Below are 21,586 nucleotides of genomic sequence, written 5' to 3'. Positions count from 1 at the left end.
TAGCTCATCAGCACAAATGCTCGCTCCAAGATCGGATGTGTGTCAATGAAAATGTAGAGCTTTTCTATAAATTTTCCATAACCTATCAATGCAAAACGATGGCCTTGTGGAAACATGACTGGAGGGCAAAGCATGTTATGTTAGGTTATATAGTTTTATAACGCGCGCAGCTACTCCGAGGAGTGTCCTGGTGCGTAACCAAGAGGAGTCGCCAAACTAACACTAGGCGAAGAGGTAGGTTTTTAGTTGTTTATGAAGGCCAGAGGGTCTTCGGTACCGCGAAGTGCAAAAAGTAAGGGCATTCCAAGCCTGGGCGGCTGTTCCCTGCTTTCACGGCAAGGGAACAGCCGCCCAGCCTGTGGCGAATGAAGCGGGGCACTTTAGCTAAAAGAAGTGCTGATGAGCATAATTGTCTCAGCGGGACATAGAAGGAAAACCGCTTCCGTAAATAGGCGGGGCCCTGACCATGGAGAGCACAATGGGCAATGACAAGGGATTTAAATTGGACCCGTTTGGCTACGGGAAGCCAGTGCAGTGAGCGTATATTTTCACGCACGCTACTCCTGTTGGAAATTCCAAGGAGAAGTTTATTCAATGCGTAACCCTGGATGCCCACATACAAAGCGTTGGCGTACTCCAAGCGGGAGGGAATCAAAGCTAGGATGACCGTCTCTTTGGCAGGCCTAGGAAGAAGAGGAAGGAATCTCCTTAAGGTTTTGAGGAGGCCAAAGCAGCTGCCTGAGAGCTTCTTTACCTGGGTGGAAAAAGATAAATTGTCCTCGAACCACACTCCCAGATTCTTAGCGGATTTCCCATTAGAGGTCGGTAGGGGAAATCTAGCATCGCTGACCAGGATAAGTCATTATGCAGATGGTGAATGGAATGAAGCAGTCGGGAGGCGACATGCGTCTCTAATGCTGATGTATGTTGTATATCTCCAACAGGGAACTGTGCCGAACAGCACCATGCCAGAATCCTATTTATGGCATGCTATGACAGGGCTGCATTTAACATTGAAAATAACCAAGCAACAAAGTTTTAACTTACCTTACCTCACACAGCTGCCAATTTCAAGGATCAAAACGTTACAGTGGTCTTTCAACTCGACTCCTGTGCTTGGTATGATATGGTTGTATTGGTAATGAACCTTAGCAAAGATGACATGCTCACAAGGCTAATGATCCACCCCAAAACCAAGAAATGATACAACCAGAGCTGCAAAACGTCCAAAGACAGCCTAAGAACTGGAATGCGTGCACCAACCAAAGGAAAGTAAAAAAAAAAAAATAATAATATTCTTGCCCTGCAGCACGGTGCATTATTTGCCTAACCCAAAAAATACACCCAAAGACCCTAACTTGGAAAAACGTACTTGGTTTTAAACAATGCACTCTGCCAGGGGTCTCTGCTTCCCGAAAAGATGACATTGCTGCAGTTTTAATGAAATGGTTTATTTTTTATTGCATGTCTTTTACACTACTCAGAGGAAACATAAATTAACAATGAAAGTGAATAAAACACGGACAGTGTGCTCCAAAGAACAGATGACATAAATAAAGCCAAACCCAAACCATTCAACACAGGATCCTCAACTCAAGGCCTCGACTGAGATTCAGGGACGACGTTGCCTCGGATTGCCAGGCACTTGATTTCTTTAAGGGGCAGCACGGATCAGATGATTTGATATTTGATCCGTATAATACGCTTTTTGATCATACTGGTACCCATACTCAGCTTGATTGGCAGTTCTACCTAAAACAATATGACCAGAAATGCACATGACGCCGGCATCCTTTCTTCTCAATTGTCAAATGGAGCCTCAGTGCAGAACAAAGGAAGAAAACATCGGCAAGCAAAAGACTTCCCAAGTTTTGCAGTTCACGTCGGCTTGCTCCGTCTGCAGAGACTCAAACCCTTGCAGAGTAAGCCATGCAGCAAGCTTCTGTGAAACAAGAGTTCAATGGCCATGATGCTTGCACAGAAAATGGAATTTCAGTCGTGAGGAGAGGGCAGGAACAAGACATAACAGCAGGAAAGAAGACACTTCTTCAACCTTTGTACAAATAAATACCCATATTTATACATAAATTAAAACCCGCCCAAAAGGTAACTGCATTCATTGAACATTGTCAAACAGCCTGGACAGCAGTGTTCCCAGAGCTCTAAAATTCACGGGTAACCCAGTGTGAAGATGTTTTGCCCCCAAAATGCCTACAGTTTTTCTAAAAACATTCCAGTCTGGCAGGACCTCGTTGACAGCATCCAGTGTAAACTGTGGATGACCGGGGAGCCCACAGACGGGGTAATGGCACTGACGCTGCATGTCAGGCAAAAAAAAGTTATCAGAAAGAAGAAAAGGGCAAACTGATCCCACGCTCTTCAACACAGAGAAAAATACCTACAGGTAAAAGTTAAGGAGACCTATTCTGTTCCCTATCTTATGACAAATTCCTAACTCAGAAAATACCAAACCCTAGAATGTCAACTTCTAAAGAAGCTGGAAACATATTCCAAGCACCACCCCCTGGCCACCTCCACGTCTGTGAATGTACCGTCCCATTTCTGGGTGCTGCCCAAGCAAGAGTAATCACCCAACAAAACTACACACAACAGGGATGAGGAGGAGGAGGAGGAGGGAGGTGGGTGATGGGAGACAGGGTCTCCTTGCAGCAGTGTGCTTCAGTCAGTCTTCATCTGGGCATCATTCAGGCGGTCGGTAGAGTGCATCCACCCCCTCGGGGCATGCTGAGGCAAGTGGCAGCGGGGGCTGAGTGGGATCAGGAGAGGCGGCCACCGGCACAGGCTTGTGACACTCATCGGCCGCGACAACGATCGCGCGTGCCCGCTCCATCTTGGTATTGCCCGCAGCCTTCCATAGTTTAGTGCAGTGCATCTGCTTCTCTTTATCTAGAGCTGTGTTCTGTAAAAGAAACCATTTAAAAGACCAGGTCAGTTGCATGGACTGAGGGTGGAACATCTCATTAGAAGGGCAGTGTCTGCGAGACTGTCCAGCATGCACTATGAAGAGAAAAGGAGAACACCCTCTTGTGCTAGCAACTCGGACTTGTAAAAAGACTGCATCTGTTGTTTTTCTGTTTATTAAAAGGGGGTGTTCATCCTATTCCAATACAAACATCAAGGAGGTGGGAAGCATGTCACAGGACTGCACCATCTCCAGCTGAAACTCTTGTGCAAGGGAGATCTGATTGAGTGCAACAGCTTCCACCCGTGTTCCCAGCGGGGAGGAAGAGTCCAAACAGGGGTGCAGGAAGCATGCTGCATGGCATGCGTGGAAGCGACATACACATGGGAGAGTCGGAGGGTGGGGCAAGCGCGGACCATCCATGGACCCAAGATGAAAATTTAAATGAAATGCTTGACAGAGCAACTGAAAATGTGAAAAGTGGAAGAAAGATGAATTCAAAACAAAAGTACGCGGAGCAGCGAGAACAAGGAACTTTGCATGCATAGGACAACCTTTGATCTGCTTTGTGACTTTCATTACCCTGTTGCCTTGTGTACAGGTGTGGGTAAGCTCTCCATCAGTAACAGCAGCATACGAAAGCAGACTACAGAGACCGAAGAAATCCTGACAACAAGATCTACAAACACATGTCCTTACAAAGATTTAGACAGGCCCCTTACCCCAGTAACAAGCACGTGCCCTCAAATATGCCAGGTATGGAGTTAGAATGGCAAACTAAGCCTGACCACAAACCTGTCGAAGTGAACAGGGCAAGAATCGGGCCTTTCAAGGGGCTGGAAATCTTCAACGTATCAGTTTATTCATGGCACATCCACTGGCAGCGACTGCCCGAGTCTCTGCCTTTGCAGACTGACTGTGTGTTCCATGGACTCCCAGTCCCAGCATCAAGTAACCCAACACAGACACCTTCCACCCTCTCGCTGTAGCCCGAGCTGCCCTTCCATCGTTGGAATGGAGGCGCCCATTTCAATGGGGCTGAAACCACGGGGCGACCCCTCACACATGCTCCCTAACTGCACATACAGTGCCTTATCTTTGCGCCTGGGAACCAGTTATCCATCTTTTAGGCAAGTTCAAAGCATCACTAGGGAACTTCTCTCGTCACCGTTGTAGGATAACAACAGATGGCTCTCTTTGGCACTGGCTACCTTCTGCGTTGTGACCCACTCTTCCTGTATAATGTTAAATGGTTCCTTGTGGCCACAAAGAGGACGCCTCCTCCTTCGGGCACCTGAACTTGCACTTCTGGGTCCTCTACAATGCGACAGTTCCATTTCAGTAACTTCGTCATTACATCTCAGCTCAGACCTGTTCGTACAGAAGTTCACGAAAAGTGCACATTTGTCGCTTCAAACTGTAGCAAGCTTTGGGATGGCAAACTTCCAAGTCTCAGGTCAAAGCGCTTTATATTTGAAGTATTCGTCGGATACCTTGGGTACATTACCATGTCCTAGCCTCACAGAAGATGGCCTGGTGTACGGTCACTTTTAGGAGGTCAAAGCGATCTTCCTCACTAACCAACAGCTTAAATGCAGTACCAGAAGGGGCAGGTGTTGCATTTAAGTGGGTCACTATTTTATTTAACTTTCTGCACATTCCTACCATGCCAATACACTACAGACCAAAGTAAAGCCACCAATAACCCTACTTTTGGGACCAATTCAAACACTGCTTACATAATCAATATTATAACCTCTTGTGTTTTCTAAAGCTGCCCTGAAATGGAAGACAGCAGCAAGGTTAAAAAAAAAAAAAACACCTCTGTAATACCGGGATAATAAAGAGTCTATAGACTGTGTTTACACACATCTAAAGGATATTTCCTTACTGTGAAACTAAGCAATGAAAAAGATGAACATTCAAAGAAGGGCTTTAAAGGGGTCATGCGATAAAGGATATGGCCGAATGAATGAAGCAAAGAACAAACAATGTGTGTGGGATAATGTGCTCCAAAGAGTAAAACAATGGAGAAGCCGTAAGAAGTCAAAAGGAAAGCATGAATCGGTCTGGAATGTATGGCTGGCGAGACAGACGAGGGGTGAAGAAACATGAAGATTAGTAACAGCCTCATGCAATGTCGGGACAGAGGGGGAGGCGGCCTATGGACTTTTAACACTGAAACCCAGCTCAGGTGTGGGGCAAGTGCGGGGCCCGGAGACCCAGCCCATTGCCACAGTAGTCAACACTTCACAAAAACAGGACACTGCAACTCACAGCTCAACAAGGACAATGCACGCACAAATGGAATCCTCGCCATAAACGTTACTCTGATGGAGAAGGCATGCACCCCTGTGACACGATGTAAAGGCAGCAAACCATCAGACAACAGCGGCCTGGCACAACTGCGCCCCAATTCAGTCATGCTGGTTTGTTTGGTTCAAAATAAAGATACCCTTGTTGTGGCAGGAAGGCGGAGAGACAGTCACTGGGGCCCGCACAGGGCGCTATAGAAATAATGTGTATTTAAAGAGACGTACATTAAATCCCAAGTACCTACAGGGTCAGCGACCCCGATGGACGCTGCTGAGAGCAGGTGCATAGTACTAAGGTTAGCAGGATGGACAGTTATTCCAGAAGGGGAAATATCCGGTGGAGAATGAACAGAGTCCCATCATTAGACATACTGTCCAACCGACAACTTCACTAAATGTGCCATGTCAGCCACAGTGACGTGTTGCACTTCGAGAAACCACCTGTCGGCGACACAAAAACAACAGAAAGAGCAGCGACCCATAATGAGCATTTTGGACTGCATCATTTCAGACGTATTTACAGATTCTGCAGTTTTATTTTTGTAACGTAGGGAACCAGGTTCGTGAACAATAGCAATTGTTTGCCTCCGCTCCTGCCTCACCTAAACCATAGGACTGAAAAACAAGAGGGATTCAATTTCTCCTTTTCTCTTCATTTACCCGATAAACGGATAGCATTATTTATTTATGCAGCCAGAAAACAAAACAGCATTTTAGATGCAGTTAGTACATACCCTCACCTTGGACCTACTCAGAGGAAAGCAATGCAGGCGGTGGAAGGGAGAGAGGTAGGAAGGCAGGAAGAAAGCGAGGAACAGAAACTACACTTACTTTAAGCAGAACTAACAAATCCAATATTTATCAATTACACATGTACAAAAACAGTTTCAGAAAATACATACGAAAATGTTCATTTTGAGCATATCGACATTTCCACAGTAGCAGCTTTAGCACATAGATAAACAAAAATCTAGATTCGCGAGGCATTCTAGTAACCTTCCACCAGGTGGCACTGCTAAACCACATTCTAGCTACGTGTAGAGCAAATGCACCTCCAAACCCAAAAATAAATACTGCTGTATGCATGAAAAATCCTTGTGCTTAATATAATGAAACACTTGTGATCCGATGCAGCGCATCTGTTAAAATGTTATGGTTAAGCACTTATTTCAAAGCGACATTTATCTTTTTAAAGAAAAGTGCCGCCACTACTATGCTATGTGCAGCATTGTAGATAGTAAAGGGTTTTAAAAATTTTTTTGATCAGATGCAAGTGTGGATTTTAGAACTTAATCGACTTTTTTAATCTGTCTCTTCCTTTCACTTCAAGGGCCACCTGGCAACTTGTTCACATTCATTTATCTTTGCCCGAGTCACCAAAGCTCTTCATAGAAGAACCGGATTCTCATGAAAAACTAGGTTAGTCAGCAAGGTCACCACCTGTTCACGGGTGACCTGCTCTCCACTCACCGTCCACAGCACAGGGCCTGCAGAACGCTAACTATGCAAACGTTGCTGACACTCAAGTCTTTTTGCGAAGACAGATTTTTAAAGCTCCTAGCAGGTGAAAGCTGCAAAGTACCTGGGACTAGCCGGAGATGGCATTTGTGTGCCTCAGCACACCTTTCACCACCCCACAGAGTGCGGGGTTATTCTCCACGTGCCGAAACTAAGCTAGCTCATTTATCGGTGGAAAATGCTCATACTGCCGGGGATGCATGTTCTTGCAAGCTGAGTATGTACTGAGCCACACAATCTGGGCGACAGAAGAGATTTTAAAGAAAGATTCCCAAAGCACCCTTTAGTAGCAAAGAGGAAATCCAACAGAGAAGCCAAGAGCCAGGTCATATGGGAGATGAGAAGCAGGTTTGATAGACAGACATGCAGCCTGCAGAGGAGCGCGAGGGGCTGTAGATTAAAACTCAGTGTATGTATGTACCAGGCCTCTGCTTCAGGCTGATCTCCAGGGTCTCGGGTGTAAAGGAGCAAAGGCCTCGCTTTACAAGACAAAATCAAACTGTCAAACGAGAGGTAAACAAAGGCATCAGCTTCACGTCACTGCTGCAGAACCCTAACGCAGCATAATATGAGGTGACATCGACTCAGCCCCCCCCCTCCCCTCCCCCCCCAGTCTCCTCTCAACATGCACAGGGTGCTGGAGCATTAATACCCCAACAGGAGTAACACACACCACTAACAAATCGTGCCCCGGAACAGCATTAGGTCTTCTTGACGGACTGTAACCTGACGAAATCAAAGAAAAGCAACTGACAAAATGTAAAGTTTAGCAAAGGTACATTTAACTAAAGACAATTGCAATGACAATAATAAGACCCGTGTTTAAACCCTTTAATTGTTTCTTTCTATATTTAAGTTTAAGTCTTATTTTTCTTACCATTTTAACAATTGGGAAATGGGTCAAACAAAGACAATCTACCCAAAAATATGTAAAAGTTCGGAAACTGCAAAATAAAAGGTTTAGAAGCCATCAATTCAGTTCTCGGTGCACCTCAGCAAGTCTACAAGGGACAGGGTGCAAGGTCTCGCCACTAACACATGACCTCTTCCGGCGTGAAGGCGCTGGGGTGGGAGCTGTGGAGCACAGAGGTCTCCACAACCAAAGGCAGGCTTGGCTCCTCCCAAAAAAGGGGCTGTAAACAATAAATCATTGGACGGCAATGGTCATGTAAACTGACACATTTGATTTTGTAAATTTCCACATATCCATTCTGAAATCATTTGAAAGTTGTCAGTTTTCAGTTACTTCAAATGCATTACCCATCAAGAAATAAATATTCAAAATCAGCGATTCCCAGGACAAGGCGCTAATCAGCACAGCCTAATATGGGACCGAGAAAAGGGCTAATACCCTAATTAAGACTGTTGAGAAAGATCTTCAAGTGGTGGTCACCTCTTTGATAAAATGTCTAATAGTGCCTTTAAACAGCCTACATGTATGAGTGACAGTATAAAGACAGGCAAGACAGTTACAGTCTTCTTCTGGCTGGAGCTGTAACAGAGACAACCATTCATTACAGCAGTCATGAGTAAAGCGCCCACCACTGTCGACACATCTCATTGGGAATTACCTCAACGAACACTTTTGAGCTAACACATGGGCAAATCTTGCCTTGACATTTGTTCTCAAAAGGTTTGCCTGTTACATGAGCTTGAGAGGCTACCAATGAGCAGTTCAGGTTTATGTCAATTCTGAAGTGAGAAAAATATAGGGATAGCACAGTGAGTGATGTTTTGCATGTTTACTTGCGTCTCACTCTGTTTTTGACAGAGGGCATGTTTGTCCACTTCTCGTCTTTACTATAGTTTACATTTAGATGCCCCAAACCTACAGCCAACTAGTTGCCACATTGTCTGAGATTTAGGGTTTTGGAAGCTATGAGCTGATCCAGTCACTCATATACCTGCGTTACCACTTAGTGGATTCGTCTGTGCATGCTGGTGGCTGAGACGCGTGTATCAAATGGGACTGTCAATAAACCTAGGTAATAGTCTGAGGAGACAAATAACATATTTACTCGGACTTATTATGTTTTGGTTTTCCTAGGATAGGAGAGAGGGGTGCGGATGTCATGACTTACTCTCTCACAGAGGTAGACGCACAATGATTCACTTGCTAAATCCTCCTAACAGCCAAGCCAACAAGAAAGCAACATGTACATATGTAATATCTGTGGCTAGGCCCAGACTGTTACTTCTATAGATATGAACTGATAATAACATTCTGTACTAATAGACAGATTACCAGAGTTTAAGTAACATTTTAAAATTTGCTTTGGTATCACTATGCCATCTTCTTGAGAATCCTACTGACGAGAGCACAAGACGGCCAGGTCTCACCTATGCAGGCATTCCTTTGGTCCAGAGTTCTAGAAACAAGGTGACATTTTGCTTTTAGCGAATGGTACAGTCCCCACTTGGCTCTTACAATGGGGATGTGCTCACTAGAACAAGATGGCTGACTGCAACAAATGTTACCTCTTTTTTTAAATACTCAGCAAAGATACTGTGAGGTCACAACTAGACACCCACACGTTAACTTTGTCTGAACCGTGAAGACGTATAGGGATACACTATACATTCTCGGGTGGACAGGGCAGGGCATGAACTGTTTGCTCATCAGCACAGGGAGCTCTGCCACATCTCGCTCACCAGCTCATCATCCCTCCTACCAACTTGTTTCATCGCATGCTTTTCAGAAATGTGTGTCAACCGTTTTTTAGGCGCGCTGACCTTTTCAGTGTGAAAAGTGGCTATTGCTGATGAGTGAATGTGCTTGTTCAGGACTACTTACGATCAGATCCTCCAAGAGATTCAGCTAAAGTAGGTTCATAGCGAAGTGTAGCCCTACACTAGAACTGCGACAACCCTATCCAAACAAGGAGTTTACTTTTAAAGTTAATCAATATTGTGAAACATCCGTAAACTGGTTTCTTAAAACTTAATTTGCGAACTAATTAAAGAACCATCTGAAAAGCATAAAAATACAAAAAGGTAAAAACAGACTTCAGATACGGAAAAAGAGACATATTTGTTTCTGATATCCAAGTGACCACATTTGGTTATTGCTTACCATGATGACAGAAACACCCGCCGTTGTGTTGTTCTGTTTGGGCAATGAGTTAAAGTGCTGCCGCAGTTTACCTGTCACCCCCACCTGCAAATTATTCTCCTGGGATGCATCGTCCTGCAGAGAATGACAAAGAAAAGCAGGGCTCTTTTTGTAAATTCAGGAGCACATTTCAATGGAATCCTTCACTGGCAGGCAGTCTGGGGAACACAAATCTTTACCAGAATGTGTATTGGAATGGATTGAATACAATGTTAACTAACCTGGTTTGAAAATAGACTTTAAAAATGATTAGGGAATATTCACATTTTAAGCAGCTAAATTATCTCTTGTACAAATTAAGTAGAAATATTGATTTGAAATGTCCAGACACCCAAGAAAGGCCCAAGATCCCTACTAATCATGCACTTTTTGAAATGCACTGTATGGGAACCCCGCTATACAGAATGGAAGCACTGTACTTTAAAAGACATTGGGATGTGCTGCAAAGATGGTCTTAAACTTTCATTACAGTGAGGGAAGTCACTGTGTCTGGGATTGGTGCTGTGTGGTGTCTCAATCCTCCAGTAGAGTAAGGTTAGGGATGTGATGTGATGTGCCTGTGCAGGACTACAGTTTGCTGTTGCTGCTCCATTGCATTTGCTGTTGCTGCTCCATTGAATTTGCTGTTGCTGCTCCATTGCATTTGCTGTTGGTGCTCCATTGAATTTGCTGTTGCTGCTCCATTGCATTTGCTGTTGCTGCTCCATTGCATTTGCTGTTCTCCAAGTCCTGCCTGTTGAACCTGGTCCCTCTGCTCCTTTCTAGGTAACCCTGCGGGTGGGTGAAAGAAGGCCCAGGATGTCAAGTTACCAGTGGTACAATTCGTGCTGGGCAGGGAGCAACAGGATCATGCGTTGATGGAGTAGCAGATGAACGAATGAATTATTCGGTTAGTTGCTGGCCCGCGTCATGGATGAGTGGGCTCTGCTAGCCGGTACTAATAAAAACTCATGGCGATTACTAAGGTATTGGGCAATGTCAGGGAGTTGCTGGTCAGTACAATGAGCTGATATGTATTGTAGTGAGCTGATACACAAAGCTGTGAGCTGACCAAGATCTGCTGTTTGCTGCTAGGAGTTATTATGGGTCACTGAACACTTTATACATGACAATGCTAATAATGACAATGATGTGGAGAGTGTCACGATGATTACTACAGATGAACTCGGGTAGCCAACATGACTGTTTTGCTGTTAGACTGCATTGATCAACAGAGTACGTCTGGCGTGGGCACTCCTGTGGACGAAGGAACTATTACTAACTTTGGACCTACATGCTTGAGAACATGTGGAATCAAGCTGCACAATTTGGCACAGTTTAACCAAAGCTTTGTGGGCAGAATCCCCTTTCGAATCCAACTGCAGATGCGTGAGACTTACCCCGTTTCAGGTACTGTAATTGACAAAAAATTAAACGAAGATGTTTATTCCCACGAGAGGAGTTGTCCTAACGACTAGGGCGGTCAACCTCGAATCTGGGGAACTGGGTTCGAGTCTCAGCAATGACGCTGAACATCCTGTGATTCTGGGAAAATCACTTAATATCCCCATGCCTAACAAAAATGAATGTGTTCTCATGTAATGCAACTGGTGCTATGTAAAGCGCTCTGATACCCGATTTGGGTCAAGTTCGCACTACATAATAATCTGTAAAAAAAAAATAAAAAAAAACAGAAAAGGGCCTCCATACTAGGAAAGGATCAGTAACTTCTCAGGCAGAGTTGAGTTTAGAAGCCCCATGTGTTCTACATTAGTTCCTCCCTCCTTCTATTTTCAACCAGTTTACAAAATAGATCCCAGGAACAGGGTCTAGCGAGCCACAAGGTAAGACCTTTCAAAATATAGCTGCTGCTGAATGTGTTTTAGTTGTTTCTTTCCTTTTTACACATTTGCCAAATATTACTGGCTTTATGGGCTTGTAAATGCATTACTAAACTCTGCATTACAGAAAAGCATCCAAATACGCCCAGTAGTTTTGAATATCCACTACATTGTGAACAATGATACTGCCTTAATATACTCACAAATAAACTGTCACTACAGTGGTCCCCACCTCTAGCCCGTGACATCCAGGTTTCAATCCAACCTGCACCTTGAAGAGTCCTAGATTTACATATATTTACTTGATGCTCTGCTTCCGTACAGAAGTGTGTATGGAGCCAGGTCTAAAACTAAAGAAGATCAGAAAAGTAAAAAAAAAAAAAAACTAAACTTCCATGCCAGCACAGTGAACTGCACGAGTCTTACAGATCTAGTGTAGCCCACCGAGGTCTGAAACGGGTCATTAAAAGCTACATCTCCTTGGCACGCGAGGTGCATCCACGCCGAGGCACACTTGTGGTGAACAAAAGACATGCGAGCACCTTATGGCATTCAACAACATAAATCACTGAAAACCAAACCATAAGGGAACTTTTGGGTGCTCACAAAATGGATGAGACGAGGGGGGCTGAGAACTCAGTGTCTCAAACCCAGCCAAGGGATCTACCTCAGATCACCATTGACGTACAAGCGCCATCAACAGGAGGGGACATCCAGAAGCTATTACAGGATTCTTAAATAGATATGCAAGCACCGATTCAGGACTTACACATTTATGAGACGACGCACTACAAAAAGGAGAAACTTGACTAGAGCAGACTGAGACAAATGTGCAGAGCAAGCACACACACAAGGCAGACTTTGAGAGACTGATATCCTATAGCAACGGTGGGGAAAATAGACAATGGGGAACATATGGATGAATAAGCGGGAAGGTTTCCAACGCTGATCTGAAACCTCATCAGATCCCATGTTCAATGACTGTTTCATCACATACTGCTAGATCCGTAATATTATGAACGACTACTAGACGGCACGCATCATACGTCCTCTGTACTCCAAATCAATAAGAACTGACTGCCTAACACATTACGAATACATTCAGAGGAACAAGACATTCTGGAGCCAACATGAAAGCAAGCACAAATGTTTAAAAGTGATTTAATATGACTGTTACAGGACGGATTGGCTGCCACAATGGTCAAGCGAAGAGAATGAAGGAGGTAGGCTATACCTGCAAAAGGAAAAATAGCAATAAAGATGGGGCTTCCCATTCCATTTGATGTTCATTCTGAAAGGCAAAGCTCAGACCATCTGGACAACGCATGAAGCAAGGACAGTACTGCACCTCAAATCCCAAGACTCTTCGGACGGGTAACAGAGTGGGTCACAGCCCGCCGAAACAGGGCTTCAATGGATACAACTCAGTACCAGTGGCGTAGAGCAGTTGGAAGGCTTCGGCCACGACAAGAGAGACCTTTCTGAAAGCTCTTTAGAAAAAGTTGAGACAACTACTTCACTGTTGAGTAACTTTAAAAATCGTTTTCAAGTTGAAAGGTTCTCGGGGGTGAAGCAAAAATGTTCCGTACTCGACTACAACAAAATAATGCTATATAGAAGGTAGTGGATTGAAACAGGGAAGGAGGCCCATTTGACGTAACCTTCTCGCCATTCCATAGCGAATGTCCCTGAACAGGGGCCCTTGACTCCAAACAAGGAGCTGCCCCTTTACTATTTTCACACATGCTGCTGCATGTTTTGTTCCTTTTTAGCTTACTAGACTTGTTAATGCTATGCTAGTTTATGATATCTGGAATTGAGTATCAGGTAACATGTTGCTTATGGATTGTGATTACTTGTTTTTTTTGTTTTTCATTGGCACACACCAAGTGACTTTATTGTACACACAGCATAGAGTAGAATTTGAACAATAATTAAACAGAAAATCTTGAAGTACACATATAAGGACAGGAAGATTCACAGAACAGTACCCGACAGACAATGGTAGGGACGGAAGCCGCGTACGTTCATAGACTCATTGTTGCAAAATAATTCATATTGATAGAGTGACAGTCTGTAAGATGAGCTCCCTAAATACTGGGTCTTGTCTTCCAAATATAACAACAGCTTTGCTCAGATGGTTACACCCAGTTATAATACAGGGCACAACAAGATTGTGTTCACACAGGTAGCCTCGCCACATCGAATCTGAGTAACATCTCGTCAACACTAAGGGATGAGGGCCAAGTGAGCTGACTGATTAAATAGTCAAAGCCTACAAATCTATGTACAAAAACACATAGTAGGATAAGGTAGGAATCTAGGGACGAAGTGAGCAACTGCCAGTGTGCTTTGATATTGGAAATGTGTAATATGATAAATGTAAATCTTCTATGATGTACAAATGTGGCAATCTTAAAAAATCAAATGTTGAGAAGAAATAAAACACCTTACTGTGGCCTCGCACAGATCATCAAAGAAAAAACAACCAGTCGGCCCTGATGGAACTCATGCTTGCCTACGGTAACGATTTGGCTCTGGATGTATGAAGACCCTGGTTTAAAGCACATGCATGGAGATGATGGACTGAGTACTGAAACTTTTCAGACACTCACCCCCAGTCACAGATCTGGGTTAAATCCATCATCATTCTTTAGCTCACTTCACCACCCCAGTTCAGACACAGCTATATGCAATCAGTTTTTGGTCCAGGGAAGACATGGCTTGGCAGTTCGGGCTGAACTGTTCCCATGAGGCACAGGGTCAAGACTGATTTGCATATAGCTATGTCTGAACTGGGGTGGGGAAGTGAGCTAAAGAACGATGATGGATTCAACCCAGATCTGTGACTGGGGGTGAATGTCTGAAAGGTTTCAGCGCTCCGTCCATCATCTCCTCGTGTTTGCTTTGTTGACCCTGGTTTAAATACAGAGGAAGTCATCATACTTGCTTGTGGGAAGCATAAACCTCTGATTTTTTTTTCCTGCAAGCAAAGGTGAAAGAAACTCTGAAATCATCATCCTCTCTCTGTCACGTAGAACAATGTCAGTGCTCGCTTTGAGGACCATCAGATAGGCTCTCACTCCCTTTGTGATATGGTCATTCCTGTCTATGCTCACTTTTAATTTTTAGCTGGGTCAGGCTTACAGAACAGGGCTGTATTTCGTGGGCTGTGGATAAGGTAATTCCCTTCCCAGATACCAGGTAAGGTTCTTGCCCATGATCAGACGCTGTTTTCAATATTGTTTGCCTTATGAAATAGGCAAGTGCCCTCTCTAGATATCAGGGCCCTTGACCATCACATGATTGTTTGGAGAGGTCTCACTGGTGCTTCGGGGGTGCAGCTCTGGCTATTCGCAGAAAAGTTAAGGCATTTTATAACCTAGTTGAAGGAGTTGGTTTTATTGTTCAGTCTCCTGTGTTTGGTATGCAAAACAACTGCGGGAAACCTTGTATGTGGCTTTGCTAGGCAGGGCTGTTCACACGTAATCATATGGCAAATGTTGGTGGTCAGTTCCATGACAAATGACGGTGTTAGGAGATCAGTGGAAGTGTTGGCCGATGGGGAGTACTGGATTCTTGGACCAATTTGAGTTTCCGTCCATTATGCTTCACCCTTCTTCAGCGCTTCATCTCACGTCAGAAGCCTTTAAAAATACCCACCTGGCGTTTATTAGCAACCTTCTATAGTCTTTTTGTGGATTTGTTTTAGGGTTTCTCCCCCCTACATTAAGACCTCTGACCCTTTCCCAAATCCTTATATTTGTAGGAAGGTGGGAAGTGTGCGGATATTTGGCAAAGTGCTATCAGATGATTCCCTGTTTAGGATCCATGCCTATTTGTGTCTTTGCATATTTATGCAACTGTGCATTGTGTAGTGCCAGCGGTTGACTATCCGTTCGCCTGTGGAGTTCAGATTACTTGCACATGAGGAGATGGTGCTCTTGGTCTCTACTACTAATTCGCTGCTTAGCGATTTTACTCCATTACAGGCTTGAACTGTGCCCCTCATCAGGTTAGGAGTACTTCAAGGTAGTATTGCTGGCAGAACTTTGATGTCTTCCAGTTATTCTGCAGCATGCTTATTATGCTCTGTCGATGGGCCCTAGGTCTTTTTTTGGGTGGGGAGGGGTGGGTTGATTTTGGGGTGTCTGAGTTCAGTGTGACTTGTGTCCCGGTAATTAGTTCCACAACCATATGTGGTCGAAGGAGATAAGCCCCTCATTGACAAGTATCTCCTCCTGCTCAATGGGAATAGCTCAGGCATTCTTATTAGCACCTTGGTCCTTAATCATCACATATGGCTCACACATGTTCACAAATGTACATTCTAGTACAGCTACTGTTTCAAAGGTTAAAACAAACATTTGCTTAACATCTGAAGCGGTATTTAAGAACCATTCATCATACAAGAGCGATGAGTAGTGCCTGACTTGTGGTGACTGCTGGGTGGTGTCGGCGGAAGGAAGAGCGCGGCTTCATATAACCCCAGATTGTACGGACTGTGACGAGGAAAATGGACACAGTAGTATTACTCCGATCACTTCTTGTTACACAGACCAATGTTCCCACTTTCTATTCTTGTTGTGCTGCTTTGGTACCAGGTAGTAATGCCTCAACGCAAAAAGGAGTTTGGAGGGGAGGGCTGCACCATTTCCTTTACTTTAACAGGCCATCACACTTGCCATTTCTAGACAATGCCTCTTCATAATAAAAGGGCTGTGATCACAAGAGCAGGACACAGCATCAGGAGGGTTAGGGGCACATGGCCAGGGCCCATCCCTCCAACACTGCGACAGCAAGGACAGGATTCTTTGCTAATGTTTACTGTGTAAAATAGGCAAATTGTTTTAGTGGCGTGCCCTGTATACCTACAGAAGAAATAAAATAATTCCCCTAGCTCATTCCCACACCACATCTGTAGCAGTCGTGGATGTTGAGGCGCCAAATACAAGGCTCACAATAAGAAACAGATCACCAAATGTTGACGTAGAAGCAATTTACCTTTGAATCAAAAGTCCAGTAGGGGGACATTTCACTTTGTCACAGTGCAGCCTTCAATGCTGCCAATACTGAAGATGACAGGCAACCTTCCCATCACCTTCGACACTCAAAAATGCTGTTCGCCCCTTTAGCTCTTTGTCATATGCAGATGACACTGTGAACTCCGCCAATTAATTAATAACAAGTGTGGTCCAGTCCAAATACTGAGCTGCCCTAGAGTACAGGACATGAGTCCATCAGGCTGGCACTGCTCACAAGGAACAGGCTTCACAGTTACTTTCCCTTACGCTTTTCCAAGAGTCGCATATGAAGACCCATTAAGGCCACATTTCGGAGCACAGTATATATTTTTAATCCCCTTTAAACCCAAACAGCACCGAACAATCTATAGACAGTGAAAGGACTTCAATGCTGGTCTTTTCTGCTAGGCTGCGGTTTAGGCACTTGAGCTGTTGCATATTACATACCAGGGGCGGTATGTAATACCAGGGGCGGCTCCTCCGCTATGGCGGAGGAGTGTCGCCCAACTGCAGAAATGCAGCAGACAGAAGAAAAATAAAATAACAATAAAATTATTTGGTCATTTAATTTTTTACTTCCAAAGTCGCATAGTCTAGGACGGGGCATGAGGCAGCATCAGAAACAGGGGGAGGAGGCGTGGAAGACACTGACAGTGCGCATGTTGGTTTGGCCGGCAGTCTTAGGACAGCCAAACCGACATGCGCACTTGGATATCGCCAGGCTGTCCCTTGCTTGAAGAGAACCGCAGTGCTCAGGGAACAGGCTCCCAAGTCCCTACAGGAGCAGGAAACTGGCCTGCTCTGCCCAATCTCAGCATTTCTCTCATGCTGGGAGTAATTACATGACAGGATCCAGGAGTGCTTGGAGAGTCGGAAAGTCTGTGCTCGTGGCGACTGCAGTTCCGGGAGCAGAGGAGCAATGAGGTGCGGCACGGGAGCAGAGGATTGCGGCGGCCGGCAGCAAAAGACAAGTAATTTTTTTAATACTTTTTTCCCCGTGCTGCCTCCCCACGTCAGATTGCCAGCAGCTGCTGCTGTTACATACACAGCTAATCAACAATGCCTTCAAACCACTGATGCCCCCCTAAAATGGGAGTGATCAATATACCAACCCATTCACTCTCAGTACAGGTTCAAGCATCAAAGATGATAAACAGTATCACTTACAGACACCCAAGGATGAGACAGGATCTGGTCGGCTGTGTACCGAGCGTCTACGTTCACCTGCAGCATCAACCCAATCAGCTCCTAGAAAACCAAAGCAAGAAACAACTGCTAGTGAAATGCGGCAACACGAGTGTCTGCAGCACACGTGGTCAGTTTGCATGCATCTCTTCATCACATTCATGAGAGGACCTGGTCAGGCACTGCAGTTTGTAAGGTTTGCATGAGTTACTTTGTGTTGGCATAGAGCAGACTTCTCACAACCAGGGTGATATACCCAGCACACTGGGGGCTTCAAGCAGCCATGCAACATGGGAACAGATGTCGATGGATTACGCAATATCAACACATTGAAAGTGAGCTTACAGGTGACTACAGTATCTTTATCAGATAAGCTTTTCTAGCAATCGAGCATGAAGGGGGTATCAATTTATGAAAACAGCATAGCGCTTCTAATTCTTCTTCAAAGCGTTACAAATGCTCAGGTCTCGCTTCAAATGTAGGGGGAGATCGCCCCTACATGCTCTTGATTCTGCAGCCTCTACTTACTAGTTAACTGGTCAGCGGACACACAGCCATAGCATCATCGGAGTGGGAAGAGCTCACTTACTGAAAGTAGCAGAGTTATTGGCAGGTAACGTGGTTCAAGGGTCCTTTAGCTCTCCCCAAGTCACAATTTCTGATAACCGATTAACAAACAAAACAGACCAGGAGGGGGTGAAATTACAAGCTCAACTAAGAACAGGACAGCACAGCATTCAAATTCTAGAGCGTAAAGCGAACTGCACCAGAGGTGTGTGTTTGCACATTTACACACTGTTATTTTCTGGCCACAGACACTGAACCTTGGACCAGAATACCTGCACAGATGCCCCTGGCATAAGAGGCCCACCCTTGACATATATTGCGCATTCTGGATGACATACAGGCTAATCCGGACATAGCAGAGGAATACCTGTGCCCTATAGCGTCCAGTCTTGAAACATCCTGGCAATCTCTGGCATAAAGCAGCCCATCAAATATGCACATATAGTGGGATGGAGCCCATCCTTCACATACTGTGGCCGTCACTGAATTTGTGGATGCACATTGCATAATGGTGGCGCTGGCACAATGGTCCCCATCCTCGACTTACTGTGAATTTTTTTTTGCATCATTTGTGACACAATGGAGATGACAATTTGTGCCATCTGCTGAACATCCCCGTACTTAATCATGGGAAATGAACACAAATTGTCCCATGTGCTACATTAGTACACACGGCTTATGAACTAGGAATGTATCTACAAAAAAAAAATCTGGTATTTCAGGCAAAATATTGTGCTTTTTCATAAAGATGTGAAGCTTGGGTTTGTGAGAATGGAGCATATTTATCCACAATCAAATTATCTATATCATGTGGCTAGGTATTTTCATTTTTATAAACTGGCAAGAAGTTTTAAGCAAAAGGAACGCATTTCAGAAACATATTTGAAACAGATATTTTAGGGATAATTCAGGCTGCCGATTTTGGTGACTTGGTACCAGAGGGCACTTACTACTTTGGCTGTTATTGGATGACACGTGCATGCATTTCATCTTCTACAATGATGGAACTGTGCAATATGTTACAGCATTCTATTACATTATCATCACTGCTCTCGGTGCCCTCAACTGGTCGGACTGGGTAACCTGCCTCCTACCTGATCCAGTAAGTGCCATTTAACTGTGGAGAAGCATTGCATTATGGGCTCTGATGTTTACAGCCCGAGATTTAGAGATTGTATCACCTTTGTTTTTCCTCCTTCCCTCTTCCAAGTCAATTCTCATTTAGAACATATGACTGAGAATCTATTTTCAGGGCAGGATGGAAAAATATAGAAAAAGTGGTGTATGCATTTTGAAAAATGATATACCATATCACATTGCGTGAAGGAATATTATAATGGATTCACACACACTTAGCTCTATAGCGACAATTTAGAAAACAATGCTGAAAACCCCAGGTTTGCCATCATTTTAAAACTATTCTTAGGTAGGGAGAGCCCCACCTTCCTACAGGGAGAAGAAGCATCATGCCTGAGAGCCCAAAATGATTAGACTCATTCATTATTTCCCATTAAAATATCTGAATTTTTACCTCATATATGTGAGACTTGTCCTGTAAAATGCACCGTTTGCCCCTACGTTTTCAAAGTTTTCTTGGGTGAAACACCCCTAAAAGAACTTGTCTCACGTAGCCATGTCACCCCATTTTTATTTTTTTAAGGTTCACCAGTCACCATTATCCAGATGTGCACAACATCACAAAAGAAACACTTTTGACTGGCTACCAAAAGCTTATCTTTCTACCTTTGCACAGTCAGTGATGTTGTCCCAGTAGGGTGTTGGAAACTCCAGCTTTCCGACAAGAATTTGATCAAACAGGTCTTCTTGGAGATTATTCTCACTGTGTGGAAAGGTGAAATAAAGAGGTAAAAGTTCTGATTTAGCATGAAAAAAAAATGAACACAACGTAAAGAGAAAGAAGAAACCTGGACAGCAGCAGTGTTCAATAATAGTGCAAAATCAAACAGACGGTGCCATAAGTCATGGTCAATAATATAAATCCATGCAGATAGCAATAAAATACAAAAAATAATGTCGATTTTTTCTTCTTTCTTTCAGATTTTGAAAGGTATAGGACGTAAGATGCTCTTAAAGTTTACTGCAAAACTACTGTGTGGAGATATCAGAAAATGATTTGGTATTTGAAGCTGATTTATTTTAATGCCCTTTGGGTGCGCGAAACTTACATTTTCAAATGTCCCAAACAAAGGTGTTCCTTGCTGCCATCTTGATCATGGTGGACCTTCCTGCAAGAAGGGTCTGAACATAAAAAGGTCTGTCCGCACTAGTTGTCCATTTGGAGACAAGTGGAGGGAGGGTAGACTCCTGGTGAACTGAACAGGGTCCTGCTCAGAAGCTTCAAACAAAACCTAACATGGACCAAAATGGAGGCCGTGGCACCGGGACCAGAGCTTTATTGCACTGTGGGTGTTTCTGCATTAGGACGTTGCGGGAGTAAGGCATCTGCTCTATGGGAAAAGATGATACTAACTCCATACAGCTGAGAAACCACTATAAAAATGGCTATCACATTTTTCCACTCATTGGAGTATGAAAAAGTTAGCTTCAACCATAGCTAATTTGTCCACTGTTTCTAGATTAAAGATATGAAATGTGTGGACACTTAATCTTACACAGTGGGTAAAATATCTGTGGGTGTTCATAGAGAACTGTCACCACTACTTTACCAAGGTTTGGTCTTGATGAAATTCATAGCCAGGCGTGTGACGGCTTCTCTCCAAGATGCCTTTCAGCCTAATGTGAAGAATCCTTCAACGCCTCTCCAGTTTCCATTTTCATCCACATTACGTAGTGTCTCCACATGCTACATTAATGCTTAAACATGATTTCTAATACTACTGCAACAAGCATGTCGCACTGAGAAGATGGATCTGCATATATCCTTTCCCCTGTGGCGACAGCAATCGCCATCTCGCTCCGAGATCAGTAGACAGCATGACCTAGGGACCCAGGATGGTCCTGCACTACACCGAGCTTACGTTATCCACACAACCCATTTAAGAAGGCAGCCAACCCCCAGTGCTGATCTTCATGTCAAGCAACTTTCCGAACCCTCACCAGGCAAGATCACAGGGGTCACATTATCACGCTCCTTGAATAGC

The 21,586-nt window shown here is 44.2% G+C and overlaps 1 protein-coding gene across 5 annotated transcripts in view; it reads right to left on the bottom strand.

Moving 5' to 3' along the window:
* Positions 1 to 1,439: 1,439 nt before the first annotated feature.
* Positions 1,440 to 21,586, bottom strand: part of DCLK2 (doublecortin like kinase 2) — a 378,330-nt gene continuing 358,183 nt past the window's right edge. For 4 of the 5 annotated variants that reach the window (XM_085641650.1, XM_085641651.1, XM_085641648.1 and 1 more), the window contains 4 exons: positions 20,208 to 20,304; positions 17,880 to 17,960; positions 9,830 to 9,943; positions 1,440 to 2,920 (listed from right to left, as the gene is read on the bottom strand). In XM_085641650.1, the coding sequence (XP_085497776.1) occupies positions 2,702 to 2,920; positions 9,830 to 9,943; positions 17,880 to 17,960; positions 20,208 to 20,304 (511 nt within the window). In that variant the 3' untranslated portion in view covers positions 1,440 to 2,701. Of the gene's footprint in view, positions 2,921 to 7,177; positions 7,256 to 9,829; positions 9,944 to 17,879; positions 17,961 to 20,207; positions 20,305 to 21,586 lie in introns of all 5 variants that reach the window. The other variant, XR_014978130.1, reaches the window with a different exon arrangement.

Source organism: Triturus cristatus, chromosome 2_2 (assembly GCF_964204655.1).
Source record: "Triturus cristatus chromosome 2_2, aTriCri1.1, whole genome shotgun sequence".
NCBI lineage: Eukaryota > Metazoa > Chordata > Amphibia > Caudata > Salamandridae > Triturus > Triturus cristatus.
This window is presented reverse-complemented; position numbering and strand designations above follow the sequence as displayed.